We start from the raw sequence: 17,806 nt of genomic DNA on the forward strand, positions 1-17,806 counted from the left end.
CAGCCAGACAGCCAGAGGACTAGCTTTGAATGACTCTGAGAAAAGCCAACATGGGCTGCAGGGGTCCAGGGCTGGGGCCTGAAACTGTGTACACCAATGTGCCTTCCAGATCTGAAGAAACAAATGCTTTATTAGTGTAGGTGGTTTTATGTGTCTGTGAATGTGTGTGAGCACAGTGACCCTCTATTCAGGTTTCCGTCCTTGTGAGCAAGAATATTCAGATATGGTGGTCGAGTTGTATGACATGTTGGTGAAGTGTGTGGAGACAAGAGCTTCCCCCATCTTTGTCTCCCACGAGGCTGCAGGTGTGTGAGCAAGAGGTTTATTCCAGGAGCAGCTGGTCTGACTGGGCACGTCTCTGCAGATGTAGAGTTCAGGCAGGTTTATGTGTATGTACCTGCCAGTTGGCATGAGAAGATTCTAGATCATTCTCATGTGACATGAGGTGGATGAAACAGATGGTGGTCATCTCTTCCTAATGTCAGGGTTGCTGAGTGTGTTTGGTAGTTGCATTTGATTCTGAAATTAGAAATCTGAAGATTTCAGTGTGATTGTTGGTATATCAGAAAACTAGAGTGAGGTACTCTTGTGTTTGGGCCTATGTCAAATGCCTTTACAGAGACAGGTAAGTAATAAAAAGATTGGCCTACAAAATGGAAACATTCTTTTGTTTCTGCTCACCATTTCAGTACCATCTATTTGTGTTGTGAGCAGAGTTTTTGTAACAAGAAAGAGCAGCCACATGCAATTACAATGGATGATACATGAAAACATATGCTATGCTGAGTATGAAGCTGAGTATTTTCTAGTTTTCACAGCCTATTTGAACATTACTTAGCATCATGAGAACCTACTTGTGATTATTATCTGACCACTGATTGTTACAAGGGGGTGAAGGCAAGGACCTATAACTACAACAAATATTCACTAGCAATGACCCAGTTTTTTCTGTCATCCTAACACAGAAACAGAGGTTGATCAGTTTTATCCAACATGGTATAGTCAGCTTCAAATTTTGCAAAAATAAAATTGAACATCTTCTCAAGAGCATAGTGCTATATATCTTACACACACAAACATGTGTAATTATTATTTCCCAGTAAGTACAAGTCACCTCTTACTATTTCCTGCCTTCCCAGCACTTAAGGTATGTAACACATATTTTGTTTTAACCTTATTTGCATAACAAGTTATAATAAGCATTGTATATCATTGTTATTTAAATATTTCATGAATTTGTTTTAGAACTTAGAAATTAGATTTTTAAGCCCCTGAGAGGTAAGAGGTAGCCCATAATGTGCAACAGGTCCTATTGCTGATCAGTTTAAACTTTATTGAGTGTATACCCTGTATAAGGTACTTGGAATGCAAATACAGTCTGCTGTCTAGAGCTTACCTTCTAGACATACTAGTCATAGTTATCATCTTTTGAGTTGCTATTAGAAGGCAAGCATATTGCATGCATTATTAATAACTGTTTCAGAAACCCCCAAAAAATAGGTCTTGTTATTTCTGTTTCACAGATGAAGAACTCAAAGTTCAACTGGTAACTTGGCCAACCTCACAAGCTATAAATATGGAAGAGATCTGTTTTATTATTTTAAAGATATTATTTATTTACACATACAGAACTAGGGTACAGGCCAGAGGTGTGGGAGGGGGGGCTATGGGGGTGGTGGTGAAAGGATTCACCAGAGACACAGTGGGGAGCAGAAGAGGAAGATCGAATGAAATATACTGCTGAGGGGAGCCGTGAGTAAGACAGGACAGGTCTGCTGTGCCATGGGAATCACCTCCCTGGCCAGGGAGTTGAACTTGTGCTGCAGTGACTGTGATAGCTCCACAGTGCTGTGCTTTAACCTGTTGCATCACCAAGCAGCTGATCTTTCTGTTTTAAAGCTCATGATGTTTTCATTATTTGCCTGACCTTCTTCCCCTCTGTGTGGCTTGGTCCAAGGAAGAAACTCATTAAATTTTTATTTAGTTAAATAACACCAGGGTGAAGTGACTGTTATGTGTTAGATTAAATAACCAATGTTATTGAGTTCACAGAGGGGTACATTTAAATAGAAATTTCTACATTACAGTAAAACATTTCTTTGTAGTTTATTAACCAATATTTTTCATTGGGAAAATACTGAACAAATGAAACAAAAGGTCTAAAAGTTATAATAAAAAGTTGTTTAATGATGTCTCTATTATGTTTTCATTCACAGATATTTGTTGGCCATCTCTATGTTACAGACATTAGGCTAGGTGTTGGGGGACATGGTTAGAACGAGACAGAGAGATTTTCTGACCCAACAGGAGTTAAGCAAATTATCTCACAATTAATGGTCTTTGTAAGTTCTATTAAGTTCTTATGGAGACCTTGGAAGTACAAGAAGTTCATACAATTATCAGAACAGATAATAGTGGGACTTGATCTTAGAGATTACAAAAAAATGATCTTTAAGCTGGCAAACGTTTTGGTGATAAGTATAAGATATCTAGGTTTAGAGAAGAGAAGTTAGTCTTCCAAGATGCAGAATACTTCATTCATTCATCTTTTTTTCCCCTGAGTACATATTACATACTCAGCATTGTCTAGATCCTGGAGAGTCAGCAGTGACAAAATAAAGTCTAAATTCATATATTTTTGGAGTTGCTTTTCTAGTTATGGGAAGACAATCAATTAAGAAATAGTATAAGGGCCCTCCCTGGTGGCGCAGCGGGTTAAAGCACAGCACTGAGAATCTAAAGCCGCTTCCTCATGAGTTCGATTCCCACCTGCCCCGGAGGTGACCACATGGCGTGGCAGACCTCTCCTGACCCGCCCGCTGCTCCCCTCAGCAGTGTATTTCGTCGATCTGCCTGTTCTGCTCCCCACTCTGTCTCTGGTGAATCCTCTCACCCTCCGCATCTCTGGCCTGTACCCCAGTTCTGTATGAATAAATAAATAAATCTTTAAAAAAAAAAAAAGAGGCCCTCCTTGGTGGCACAATGGGTTAGGATGCAGCACCGCAAGCTAGCTGCAGCAGCTTCAGTAAGAGTTCAGTCTCTGGCCCCAGAGGTGATACACATGGTGCAGCAGACCTCTCCTGTGTTGCCCACTGCTGCCCTTACCAGTGTACACTATGGATCTGCCTATTCTGCTCTCCACTCTGTCTCTGGTGAATCCTCTCACCACTCCTGAACCTCTGGCTTGTACCCAGTTCTGTCTGTATAAATAAATAAGTCTTTTAAAAAAAAAAATACTAGTGTAGTAAAGCATGTGTCATATGAGAAAGAAAAAAAAAGTTGTGTTAAAGAATTAAAATTTTAGGCAGTAAATATAAAAATCTTGAGTCTGAATTATTAAGGCTGGAATGAAGGCCAGGGTAGATGGGGCTTGGAGATAGAAGAGAGAGCTTTTAGACTGTCTTTGATGTTAGACACAGTCTAGGTCACAAAGGGGAATATATTATATGCTAAGAATCTTCTATTTTCTCCAAAGAGCAAATGAAAATCAATCAGAAATTAAAATAAAAACTTTAGTCTAATTCAGTGGAAAAAATAATCAATTTTATCAAATTTAATGTGTAGCTTTTCAGAAACATGTGTAGTGTGCAAAGCAGAATACATCCAAATAAAAAAATCATTTCCTTCCATTAATATATAAATTCAGTGGAAAAAGATAATACTTGCAAGCAAACAAACCATCCAAATTTATATTAGTTTAATCTAACAATAGGACACAGAGAATAAATTTTTAAATCAATGATGAAGCTGAAAACAACACATTAATCTTCATTCAATACTCATCCTACAAATGGAGTTTCATAAAGAGTTCTCAGCATCTACTGTATTTTTCATTTTCTAATCTCAATTGACCTCAGCTAATAAGGAGGCTGTTGTTCAAAAGAATGATCTTGTTCAGGATAATTTACCATGGTTAAGATAGCAACGGAAATTGGAAATTTATAGATCTGTTAAAAAGACCCAGATGTCAGGCTAAATGATACAGTATGGCTACCCCTTGAAATTACATCCATTTTTAGAATACCAAAAGAATTCTCTAAAGCAACAGAAGAGGAATTACCCTTTAAACATACTGCAGAATCATCAAATAGTTGTTTATTAAGTAGCTCAACAAGAATGTACACATTCTTTTCATCAGTAGTTCTCTTCCTTTGACCAAAGAGTCATATATATAACACTCAAGCATAATTAATATAAAAGTAGCCATTATGAAAAATAATAATTTTGCAAAAATAAAAGTTCTATTCCTCTGATTCAGAATGAGGATACATAGTCCTTATGAATAAGTTTTGCCTACAGAGCTTTTTATTTTTGGGTCCTAATATCTCTACCCATTCCCTGATCAGAAAGGAGTGATCCCTCTCCCTCATTATCATCCTTATTGTATAACCTACCTGGAGGTGATCCCTACACTTCCCTTTACCTCTAGAATTTCACTACCCTTAAGTACAATCACATGATATTTTTCTCTAATCAAGGAACACAGATGATTATCTTCCACGCAGCTTCTTCCTCTGTCAGTGAGCCATGATTGTAGCCTTCTTTTTGCTCAAACCCAAAACCTTGGAGTCATCCTTGACTTCTCTCTTTTCTCACACTTTGAATTTAATCTACCCTGCCTCACAAGCTCTAACTACTACAAAAACTTGCCACTCATCACCACCACCACTGCTAAAACTGGACTGAGTCATTGCATCTCCCAGCTCCGTCATGCAGCAGACTCCTGACTGACCTCCCTGAGATCATCTTGACCTTGTGCTGTGGTGTGTACAGCACACAAGAGTCAGGCTGAGCCTGTGTTAAAGCTCTTCCTTGACTTTCCACCTCACTTCAATAAGAAGCCAAAGTTTCCCCAAATGTACAAAGTCCCTACATGCAGTAATACTGACCCCACCCTCACCTGCAAGTCCCTTTCCCCTAGTCCATTCTGCTCCCCCCTAGTCCATTCTGCTCCAGCTACACTGGCCTCCCCCATCTGACTGGAGTATACCAGGCACAAGCCCACTGCATCCCTTTGCACTGATTTCTGCCTCCAACCCTTCCAGACACTCCGTATTGTTCACTCCTTCACCTTCTTCAGATTTTTACTTGAATATCACCATTTCGTCTCACATTATTTACATCTGCAGACCTCTTGTCTCACCCTCTTCCTCCCACAGAGTTCCTATTCCCTCCCCTAGCTTTATTTTTCTCTATAACACTTACCACCAGCTATAATATACTGTTTTGGGCTTTTAATTGCTTTTATAATGATTATCTGTTATTTATTTATTTATTTATTTTATTTTTTGTCACTCTACTCACTAGCCATGTACCCCATGAGAACAGGGAATTTTTTATTTGTTTTGTTCACCTGTATTTTCCCATTTCCTAGATCAGAGTCTGGCACATAGTGGGTGGATGACAGTAGATCTGTCTTTATTCATTGAACAAACAAATGAAATGAAGAACTATAATGTATGTGATAAAATATTCAATGTCAATACAAAATATGAAATATTGTGACATGCAACTCTTAGATCCAGTAATCTATTGATAAAGTTCTCATTCTGGTACAAAATAAACACCCATAGTTCTAAGCTTTATTATCTCTAGATGGTAGGCAAAGGTTTTGTAATATTTCTGTCTAAATTGGAGCTAAAGGAAAATTTGGGCAAAACTACCATTACGTAACTGAAGACATAATCACTTTCTCATGTTAAAAATGTACTCTCTAGAAACTAATTCATATTTTAAAATATGTATATTTACCAGGACAACAAAAATATTTCCCTAAAGACTAATTACAAGTTCCCGTCTGGGATAATGTATTGATTAAAAAAAGATAAAGCTTTTCAAAACACACACATGCAGCTCCCATGAGAATAATGACGGTAGTCCTGATGATAAGTTTTTCTTTGTTTCACATCCTCCCACATCTCTACTGATTAAGCCATAGCTATTATAAACACTCTAGATTTCACTCTAGGTATTACAATACCTATTCTTGTTGCATTCCTTTAAATGCCCCAAACTGCCTCTTTCCCACATGAAGGATGGTATTCAGAACAAAGTACAGTATTTTAGGAGTTTTTGACCAGCCAAGTAAGATAAAACAAGTTACCGTGTTCATGTTCTGAAGATACTATATATATATAATTAGGTTAAAAACAAGTTCCCACTCCTTGCCCAGTTGGCAAGTTTGAGAGGCTAGACAAGATAAGGGAAGAGATAAGGTTACCATGGGAACTGGGCCATGAAACTGACCACAAAGACTAGAAAAACCAGACAAGCTCCAGGAATGCAGAAGTAGGGCTAGACCACATCATGTGGCAAAGGCCAGTACCTAGAGCAGCCATGCACGCAGATAACTGGTGCAAACTGGTGCCCCAAGTACGAAAGCCTCTCCCCACTCCCAAAAAAGTATAAAAGACAGCCTCAAATCCTTCTCCCCATGCAGGTATGTATCTCCTGTCTCACCATTGCTCCCTTGCTGGGTATTTCACTAAACTTGCCTTTTCTGTTCTCCACTGTGTCTCTAGTGAATTCTCTCACCCTTTAGCTTCTACCCCCGTCCACCCCCCTACACTGCAGTGCTTATTATAGCAGCTTTTTGAAGAACTCAGTTCAAATGGTAACTCAGCCAAATTTATAAACTGTAAAAATGGAGAGATCTTTCTGTTTTAAAGTTCATGGTCTTTTTATTATTCACATGACCTCCTTCCCCTCTGTGTGGCTTGGTTCAGAGAAACCCATTAAGTTTTTATTTAATTAAATAATGCCAGGGTGAAGAAACTGTTATATATTACATTAAATAAGTTTAGTATTGAATTTACAGAGGGCTGCATTTAAATAGGAATTTTCCCAGCACAGTAAAGCATATCTTTGTAGTTTACTAACCACTAACTTTTTTGTTGGGAAAACAAATGAAACAAAAGGATGGAAATTTATAATGAGAAGTTATTTAATGTGTATGTATCATGTTCATTCAGAATTCCTTCTCAGATGAAAAAATAACATGCTGAAAGTGAATAAGCAAGAAACCGGTTTCCTACCCTTTCTGATAAGAATGAATGTGAGGGTATTTGTTAAATATACAGTTTCCCAGGACTTGTACAAGACCCTCTAAATCAGAACCAGGGAAGGGTATAGGCAGTACATTTATTAACAAACTCTCCCATCTGATTCTTTTCTTCAATAAAGTTTGGAAAACTTTGATATAATAAGCATTCAAGGGAAAGGGAAAAACATGTGCAAAAGTATGAACGCATGAAAGAGCCAGAAAGTATGTTCAGGAAAAGATTGGAGAGTAGAGAGCCTGAAGGGATATGGTTAGTGCTGAGGATGGAGACTGTGAAAAGTTTTCCCAATAAATCTTTCCTTTACTAAGTTAATGAGTTTTGTGAATGATGGAGAAACAGTACAAAGTCATTGGCAAAGAAGTGGGTTTTGGGGGAGGAAATAATCAGAGAAATTGACAAGTAGACATTTGGGAGATACTTCTGAAGCATAACTGATAGTGTTTAATGGTCATTTCTATGTAAGAAGTAAGAAAGGAGAATATGAGGTTTCCAATGGGGTAGACTGACTTTGTTAGGGAGGGGATGATATGACTTGAGTTTTACATGACAATGGCACAAAGTGAGTATGTCTAACACAGAGACAGAAATAGATCTCTAGTTTAGGAGAAAGTTCTCAGGACTGAGAGTATGGGTAAGAGAGTCTCATTGTAATTATGGGAATTTTGCTTGCATGAGAATGCAAATTGATAAATGGACTAAGGACAGATATGTTTAAGCAGTATAATTCAGCAAAGCAGGAAAATTTAAGCAAAGGAACCAGATGGAAGAGCTAATCAAGATGCAACTGCAATCTTGACTAATCATCTAATTCTTATACACTCACTTTTAGTGCAGTGAAAAATAAAAAATTGCCTTTATGATCGAACTGATGAAATACACATTTACCACCTATCTAGACATTTAAATACTTAGAAAAATTAAAAAAAAAACACCTGTTTTTGATTCAATCAGCAAAGCTAAACACACAAAACTCTAAGATTCAAGAATACCAGAAATCTTTGATGCTGGATTTTAGTTCTAACTCTTCCACTAATTTGGGCAAATAATTTCACTTTCATGGTGTTTCTGCAGCTTAAAAAAATAAAAGCTAAGGAGGCTGGGATAGTTAGGTGATCTCAGGTTGCTTCCAGCTCTAAAGTCCTTTTTCCAGAGACCCAAGTAAGTCTATGATGGGACTCTAAAACAGATTTATTCAAAAGTAAATTTTCCAGTCATTTCTTCCCTTTTCCTCAGTAAATATTGATTTGGAAATCTCTAAAATTATATACTATGCATTGTATACTGTCCAGTTCCTGCCATGAGTAGTGTGTTGATTGTATTTATCCACTGAGTCGTGTCTGGTATCACATCAGTGGAATGGCATCCATGTGAACTCCACCTAGCTTCTTTCCTTACTACCTTTCAAGTGGCTCATCAGGCACAGGAAACTACCCTACCTCACACTGGAATTACCAAAAGCTTTCCTTAGGTAGTTACTTTAAAAAAAATTGTGGTCTCCAATCTTGAGGGACCCTCTGAGGTTCAGTATACGCTCGCAAGCTCAAGAATTACTCTTTTATTTTCCTATGAGAGAAAAAAAAAACTTTACTTTTTAAAAAGTCTAATTACTCCCTTGCAAGGAATTTTAAACTATCTAATCAAGTGACGTTGACGTCAATGAATCAGGAATCTAACAGCCACGTTACCTTCACTTGATTCTTAAAAACATTTGCGTCTTGCAACACGGAAACAACGTCAGCACATAATTTTCAAAGTCAAACTAAGTATTCCCTTAAAGACGACAGGATACTGCCTGGTTTAAAAGACGAAAAGACCAAATCAGCCCTCTCTGTCACGCCAGTGTTCAGGGCTTAGCCAACTCAGTCACCTGTCAAATTCAGGCACCGCCCTGCATACAGCGAGGCCCCGCCCCCATAGGCAGGCCACGCCCTGATTCCGCCAAACTCCCAGCAGGCTCTGCACACGCGACATTGCCCCGCCCAGCTGTCTCCGCCTCCGCCACCTCTTACGCCTAGTCCCACGCGACGCAGGGAGATGGCGGAGTTGGACATCGGGCAGCACTGCCAGGTGGAGCACTGCCGGCAGAGAGGTGATCTAGTCCCCAGTCCCCACCTCGGCGAAGCCGGACCTCGCTCTGCTCCCAGGAATGTTGGCGGCGTGTGAGAGGAAGGCAGAGTGTGGTGGGGTGGAGTCTGAGGAGGCGAGGCTGACGCAGCCCTTTATAGATTGTGACGTGCGTTGGTCCTTTTTTTGCAGCCCTTGAGTTTGGGAAAAGGCTTGTTGGCCTCTTTGAAGGGAAACTAGGAAATTCCTGAAAACTTTGAAGTTTTGCAGTGTTCATTTTGCTTTGCGAATGCACCTGCCAAAAAGTTGCATCGCGCTCACGGCTTTCTAATGAACCGGATGAGTTCTCTTTTAATCCTGCCACTGCTACTTTGGGAAAGCTAGTTCTTTCTCTCAAACTTATTGTTTTCTTAATCTGTGAGACGGAGGAGTTGGGCGTGATCAGTTTTTAACCTGGTATTCGCCGGTTCTTCGGGTTACAAGCTTCTAATGAGCATGCACTTAGGTTTTAGGAGATTCTCAAAGGATTCTGAATCTCAAACTATTCGGCCAGTTGATCTTTATCCTCGTTCACTTTGTTATTCTTTGATCCTAGTATCACTACCATAGATTCAGCAAATAAATGCCGAACATCTGTTCTGATGCTGGGACTACAAGAGAAGATAAAATGATGATCTTTTTTATAGGAATACTTTGAGTCCAGAATCTGCATTAATAAAATAGTTTACTGAACTGAGAAAAACCTTGTGATACACATGGCCCAAACCAATAGTAGATACGGTATTTGTCATACATCTGAAATAGACATGATCCTCCACATGACATGCCTATTCTCAGATTCCTGAGTTTCATCTCAAATGTGTGCTATCACATTTGGTCCATATTACATAGGGTGGTAAATAGGTTTTATCGTCCAGTGCAGCTTCAGTCATTGGTAGTAGGTACCTGAATCACCAATAAAAAGGTCTCTAGGGGCCCTACATGGTGGTGCAGTAGGTTAAAGCACCGCATTATGAAACATTCAGGAGCCACTGCAGCACGAGTTCTATCCCAGCCAGGGAGCTGACCCACATGGCATGGAAGACCTCTCCTGGCCAGCTCACTGCTCCCCCTCAGCACTATATTTCAGTACATCTGCCTGTTCTGCTCCCCACTCTGTCTCTGGTGAATCCTCTCACCCACCACACCTCTGCCCTGTACCCCATTTCTGTAAGCATAAATAAATAAATCCTAAAAAAAAATGTCTCTGAGTTTGGCCCACTTTTAACTGATTAGTGAATGCCTGCTCTGAGAGTGAGCAGGACACCATCCCTGCTAGACTTGTTATTTATCCATCACTACCAGTAATCACCAATCATTGAGCAGATAAGACTGTTTCCTTGCCGATTTTTAATACTAAACTTAACCAGTGTGGTTTTAACTAAGTTATGTATGTCTGGTATACCTGACTACCCCCTAATAAATCCATGGTGTATGCCATTTGTGACGTAGTTCAACTTCCTTTCCTATTTTAAGATGCCTCTTAAAAATAATTATTTGAGGCCCTCCCTAGTGGCGCAGCAGGTTAAAGCACTGCATTAAGAAGCTTAAGCCACTTCCACATGAGTTCAATCCCCGCCTGCCCCGGAGGTGACCACATGGCGCGGCAGACCTCCCCTGACCCGCCCACTGCTACCCTCAGCAGTGTACTTAGTCTATCTGCCTGTTTTGCTCCCCACTCTGTCTCTGGGGAATCCTCTCACCCTCCGCATCTCTGGCCTGTACTCCAGTTCTGTATGAATAAATAAATAAATCTTAAAAAAAAAAGTAATTATTTGAAAAGAGAGCAGGGCCCAGCTTTTTTTTATACTACTAGAGATAAGACTTAAAATTTGTTGCATGAGTACCTTAACTTTCATTTAGTTTCTGGATGGATGGGAAGATGTGTCAAGTGTTGTGATCTTAACTCTTCTGGTCTTTCTGCTTTGTGTCTAATATTTAGTTGTTCACCTAGTCTCGAAATAGTAATTTAAACATTTTCTATTTGAAAGAGACCTAAAAATTTTATGGGAGTATTTCCTTCTCTTGTTGACAAATGTATATATTTGGTTCAAAACAGATACAGTATGATGCTTTCAGAACACTGAACTTTTTTAAACCTGCTACAGAGGGGAAGGAACCCTGCTTGGGCACTCTTGTCCCACAAGCAGAGGACCACTTTAGGTTACAATAAACTCTCCTTTCTCATTTTGGCTAAGATGCCCTGTAGAATGTGATCTTCTGGGGGACTTGTAGCTTTTTCTAAAGTACAATACTTTCTGGTTTCACTATGCAAGCAGTGTGATTGGATCTATCTAGCCTTGCTTTGTTATATAGGGAAAATTAATGTGAGGTATACTGAAAGCAATTTAGAGAGCAATTGATTATATCTTGTGATTAATGGTTAGTTGCCACATCTGAGAATGGATACTTTTACGTGGTTTCCAAAAATTCACTTTGAAATTTAGTTGTTCCTTAGTCCCAACTTAGTTCATCGTCATCAAGGGAAGAAACAATTCAGGACTAAATTTGGCAGTATTAATCCGTTGATTGACTTTCTGGATTTTCTTTGAGAACACCTCCACTTAGTCACTGTATGACTTTTCTTAGAGTTAAGTACATTCAAAACAAGTTGATTGTTGTAAACATTTTTACTAATTAGTTATTATCTTTGTTTTCTTTTATATATTTCTTATCACTTTTTACAGTCACCCTATGAAGTAATGTAGCACATGGTATAAAATAGATATATACACGTATGTAAATACACGTACTATATGCTTATATCTAAATATATATTACTTAATTCTAGGACTTTGGTTTTGTGTGCATGTACTATATACATACGCACATTATGCACACACTAAATACTATATAAAAATATAGACATAAATACAGACACACACATATCCACAGCTCTACTATTCAGTAACTTGCCTAGCATTGCTAAGTTAGTAAGCAGTGGTATCGGACTCAAAACTTAGATTTTTTCATGTCAAATGTTGGAGTTTGCAGTATACAGCCCTCAAATACAACACCTAGGAAATTTGGAGAACAAAAACAAGCAGACAAATCAAACTACAGGATTTCTTTTGTATTATTTAACATGCTATTGCAAGTAACATTTACCTCCTGATAATTTAGTTACCATTTTTTGTACTAATTGAGGTTGTGATAACTTTTGTTTAAACAGTTTGCTGTAGAAGTGTCTTTGTGATTCTTTTTGCTAAGAAAACTAAAAAGATACCAGTTCAAATAACATTTTTCCTCAATTTTAGATTTTCTTCCATTTATATGTGATGGTTGTTCAGGAATATTTTGGTAAGTTAAGTTTCTGTGCAGGATTTGGGAGTAATTTTAGTGCTTGTAGTATGAAATTTATTTCTGGAAAGCAGAGTAATTTTAAAAAGTGATAACTTTAACCATTGATATTTGGTAGCCATCATGCTAATTACGTGGGAAAAAATTCAGACTTGTAATAAGCTCTGTGCATGTAAATGTTACATATCTTTAAAATTCCAGAAATGGGTTTTTAAAAATATTTTTTATATAAAGTTATAAATCACAAGGAGTCAACATATTCACAGCATAAAGTATGTATTTAAAGAAATCTAGTTGAGGTTATTACTCTTTATATTGATTAATAAAATGAGGCTAATTTATACATTTCCTAAATTGTATCTCACATGTCATGCAAAGTAAAACTTGAAAACTAACCATGAATTTTGGAAAATGTATTTTCTTTACAATTAAGCTTCCATATGTCAGACATTTAATTTATTAAATAGTGCATTGAAAGAACAAATGCTTTTCAAATGATAATTCAGGAAAATTTATTAGAAGTCAATTAAGTAGGGGATATTTTTAAATCATTTAGAACTTTAGCACTCCTTTAACATTTTATTACTGATAGACTTTGAGAAATAAGGAATAAAAAGGCCATTGTACCTTAAAGCATTTAAATGCTTCACATACCTTAAAGCATTTAACATAAAGGTACTGAACTCTTTTTGTGAATCTTTTTATTCATGAAGAGTTGTGTTTTAAGACTGACACCAGATGCTCCATATTTTATCTGGCATTTTAGTTTATTTTTATATGCTGAGTTAATTCTTATATGCACAGTTATTAATTAATAAGTGTAATTAATCTTAAGGATTTATATCATTAAAATACCTCAAATTACTATAGTTTCTAAAAGTAAATTATTTGTGTTTAAATAAACACTTTTTAATTATTTAAGCCTGGAACACAGAAGCAAGGAGTCACATAACTGTCCTGAGGTATGTTAATAATTTTACTATTTAATAAGTCATTCTTGTCTTTATATATCTTCATTCAGAGTTTAAAGACCAGTGTAATTAATGCAAATTAAACTAATAATGTAAAGAATGGCTCTCCATTTATATTATTTTTCTCAGTTTGTTTTAATGGAAAATTGACCTGTTTGGTATTTATAAATATTTTTCTTACTTTTTTACATTGCAGTTATGTTTAGGTAACCCATTTATGACTTTAGACTCCATATTTATAAATATTCACGTAGTTAATGTGAATCCTCTTAGTTTCCTTCATTCTTGGATTTATTTTTGCCTCAAGTTAGGATTCCACAGTAATGAATTTTCTGACTCTTGTCAACTTTATACTAGAAACAAATCTATAGTTCAACAAAATCTCTATCCTAATTCTGGCTAACTTGAGAGATTAAAGCTGACAGAAAAAAGGTAAAATATCTTTATCGCTAATCAAGGATAAATTGACTAATGAAGCTTAGAAACAAATGAATTTGCAGAAGAAATCCAGAGTTAAATAGATACAGTTAAATAGTCACAGCAGTGCTGGACCAAGAGAGGCTTCATTAAGGGCTGCTCAATTCCAAGATGGGAAAAGAGAAAGCTGAGCTCATCATACATAATGTAGTTTTCTCAAATTTGTAATCAGTTAAATTTGCTCTGCCTCCCTTGGCTCAGAAAGGCAGAAAGTGAAACTGAATTTCCGTCACTTGGGAAGAAACATTTGCCTCATATTTTTCACTTGATATTCATTGCTACCCTTCATTTACCAAGCACTTTACTAAGAATTTTTTAAATTTGTTCTCTCACTTATAGGTAATTAAGATTAAGTGAGCTTCAGTCAAAATTTGGCTCTTTGAAATTTAGGTAATTAATTTGAGAAAAATTTAAAAATATTATAATGGTATTATTCAAGATTGGTTAGAAAGAAGTACTCATTTAGAGTAATAATAAACATATGGATGTTTCTTACACAGCTTGTATATTTTCCCAGTATTTTTATTTTCATTTGGTTTCAATGAATGTGTATCACAGAATGTCTTTCAGTTAGATCTCACCAATTAAATAGTAAAGTAAAAATCATTTACCTTTAGAACACTGGGAAATTTGTAAAAATAGATGAGTCAGGGCCAACAAGTTGTATCTCATTTAAGACCAAGTCTTAAGTGAAATAAAATACAATAATTACTTGTCAATTTCAAGGAATTCTCTTACATCTTTCACCTCTAGAACTCAAAATAGCCTGACTGATCTTGATTATTTTTTATCTTATAAAATGTCATTTTCCTCTGATGTATATTTGCTGGTAGTAATAATATTAAACATAGTATAGAGAATAGTTTGTCTTTGTGAAAGCTAATTCATAACTGTGTGATCATGGATAAACCTATATGTTTAATTCACCAAAATTAGTGGAGAGAGTAAGTTTAACTTGCCCTTTGGTAGGATGGCAGGATGATTATCTGAATATATTATTATGGGTGCATCTTTTTTGTGAGACTATTACAAATTAGAAGACTAGTCATTTTAACTTGATTTAGAGGACAAATGTCATAGGAGGAAAAGGTAGAATAGTAAACACAGTAATTGTTTCTCATACATTTTATTATGATTATGTGAGAGCATGTTATCTTCTCCAATTAAGTTTAAACAAAAGTAATATGAATGCTAACTTCTAAGATATATTTGTTGATTTGTTTTAAATGTCAAATATAATGCCATTTCTCCTTTTTACATTATCAGGTGACTATAATCAATGAGAGATTGAAGTCAGATAAGCATACATCTTACTCATGCTCATTCAAGGATTGTACTGAAAAAGAACTTATGCCTGTTATATGTCCTTACTGTGAGAAGAATTTTTGCTTGAGGTGATCACTCTAGACCATTCAAACTCTATGTATTTGTTTAAGCCCTATGCAAATAAATAAGCTCTTGTCATTCTTCTGTTGTTCACAGACACCGTCATCAGTCAGATCATGAATGTGAAAAACTGGAAACCCCTAAACCTCGAATGGTTGCCACTCAGAAACTTGTTCAAGACATTATTGGCAAGTATCTAGAAAGCTTGTTTTATTGTTTATTTTACTGCTGTATATTGTGTTAGTTCCAGAACTTGTGCTTTATATGTCAACTTGTCAATTGATACATCTTTTATAGCCCCAGCGGTTATAATTTGCTATAAATTTTAATGATATTCTTGTGGCAGCATATGTCACAAGGTCTCCCTATCAATGAAAATTTGGAAAGTATGGAAGTACCCTACCAGGTGTTCCCTTTACTGGCCTCTTAGATCAGCTGGTTTATCATCTTGTCTTGGTTGCTATTTATGAGGCTGATGTAATGGTTTGTATTCTCTAAAAACTAAAGTTTAAGCCTGCTATTAATAATCAAAAGTGCCAGAAAATAATGTGTCTGTAACCTAGACCAGTCTTTCTGGTAACATGTTGATACAGCAGAATTTTCATTGTATATTAAGGACAATACATTTGTTAAAATCTTTTATAACTGAATCGTAAAGTTCTACTTGGGATTAAATAGATTTAAATTGGAAAGACAGAGTTTTTTGATGTGCAGTTTGTTAGGATTGACTCAATGATACTTCCCTATTCATCTTGTAAATATAATTATATACAAAATGAATGGTCTGTGTATGTCTCTTTGTATGTAGTTATGTACAGTTCAGGGTCATAAAAATAATAGAACTCTAGAAAATGTGACATGAAAGTGCTTATACTTACTTTTTAGATTCTAAGACAGGAGAGACTGCGACCAAACGACGGAAAGGTGCAAAAAATAGTGAAACTGCTGCCAAGGTAGCACTGATGAAACTAAAGATGCATGCCGATGGAGACAAATCATTGCCACAGGTTGGTCATAGAAATTTTGAGAAACAAAAAAGTTTCAGTGTAATTGAAACCCCTTTTTACTCCCACCAAGGAACAACTAACTTCAACCTGATTATTATTACTAATGTTACAAGCTTTATGTTTACATAAATACTACATATAGTTTTGTCCTTTTATAGAAACATCAGTGAACCATATGTATGTACCCTTGTTCAGTAAATCTTTTTTTACTTACCAGTATGTTTTTAACAGCTGTACTGATTAGATTTAGTTCATTCATTTTGGTATATTTTCACTTTTTAAAAAAGATTTTTGCTATTATACGGTGTTTGGCAGTGAAAATCTTTATGGCTATGTTGGAATGTTTCTCTAGTTTAAAACTCCATATTATTAATTTTGTATTATATATAAGTTTATACAATAACCTAGTACACACACACACTTACATACATAAACACACACAAAATACCTTAACACAATGTCAGCAATATGTCAACTTAAACTAAGTGCAATGTACTCTGATATTTTTTATTGTGTTTAATGTCATTTTAAAGATACGGTCTCACTAGTCTTTGAAGGGTTGAACATCATCAGATTGAAAAATGCTACTCTTGGAAATATACCTAGAAATAGAAAAGCTAGATCATGGGGTTTGCCATTGTACTGATTTATCTCCTCCTTATAGTAGCTGAAAGGTTTACTGTTTCCTGCCAATACTGAGAATTAGTCATAATTTGTCTGAAAACTGTAATAGCTCACTGAAGGTTTAAAGTTTAATTTGCCGTGTGGGTTAGTGAGGTTTAGCAACTTTATGTGTGCTTATGGTTTGTGTATGTCTCTGTTGTATGTAGTTATATACAATTCAGGGTCATAATAATAATAGAACTCTGAAAAATGTGTTTTTACATGTGTTTATTTGACTTTCTTCTATGAATTATTTTTTCATATCCTTTGGCTAGTTGTCACTTATTTATTCTTTCTCTAAGTTTCTATAAGTTTTAATATACTTTATTTAATGATTTCATTAGGATATATACATTGGCAATTCAACTCAGCCTCCATCTCTTCTCCCTCCCAAAAAAGATCATGCTGGTTTTCCTGAAACCAGCACCATTCTCAAGTACTTTCCAAAAGTCACTTCATTCAACATTAGAAGACAGCTTTTATACTTCCAAACTTAGGAAATTTCAGTGGAGAGCTGTTAGTCAGGAACTATAGATTAAGACTAAATATGTATGAGCACTATATCTACTTTTTATAAATTACACTCCTGAGGCTGTCCACCTACAACCTCCATTCCAAATCTAAGTTTGAGATTGGCACTTTGTGCTTTTTTCCTGTAGTGATTTTCAGGATATTTCATATCTCTTGACTTGTTCACCATTAAGAGGTCATATCTCTACTTTTGTGTCTCCATAAATAAGTTTTTTTTTTTTTTAAAGATTTATTTATTTGTGCATACAGAGCTGGGGTACAGGCCAGAGGGTCAGGGGCGGTGAGAGGCTTCACCAGAGACAGAGTG

General features: G+C 36.3%; 1 protein-coding gene across 2 annotated transcripts in view; it reads left to right on the forward strand.

Moving 5' to 3' along the window:
• The first annotated feature begins 9,089 nt into the window (after window positions 1-9,089).
• ZFAND1 (zinc finger, AN1-type domain 1) overlaps window positions 9,090-17,806 on the forward strand; it is a 9,841-nt gene continuing 1,124 nt past the window's right edge. Inside the window, exons 1-6 of one of the 2 annotated variants that reach the window (XM_004679767.2) lie at window positions 9,090-9,150; window positions 12,422-12,464; window positions 13,387-13,426; window positions 15,179-15,306; window positions 15,395-15,486; window positions 16,184-16,305. In XM_004679767.2, coding sequence (XP_004679824.1) covers window positions 9,096-9,150; window positions 12,422-12,464; window positions 13,387-13,426; window positions 15,179-15,306; window positions 15,395-15,486; window positions 16,184-16,305 — 480 coding nt within the window. In that variant the 5' untranslated portion in view covers window positions 9,090-9,095. Of the gene's footprint in view, window positions 9,151-9,184; window positions 9,221-12,421; window positions 12,465-13,386; window positions 13,427-15,178; window positions 15,307-15,394; window positions 15,487-16,183; window positions 16,306-17,806 lie in introns of those variants that run through there. The other variant, XM_012723115.1, reaches the window with a different exon arrangement.

This window comes from Condylura cristata, unplaced genomic scaffold, assembly GCF_000260355.1.
Source record: "Condylura cristata isolate star-nosed mole 26May11 unplaced genomic scaffold, ConCri1.0 scaffold00009, whole genome shotgun sequence".
NCBI classification, from domain to species: domain Eukaryota; kingdom Metazoa; phylum Chordata; class Mammalia; order Eulipotyphla; family Talpidae; genus Condylura; species Condylura cristata.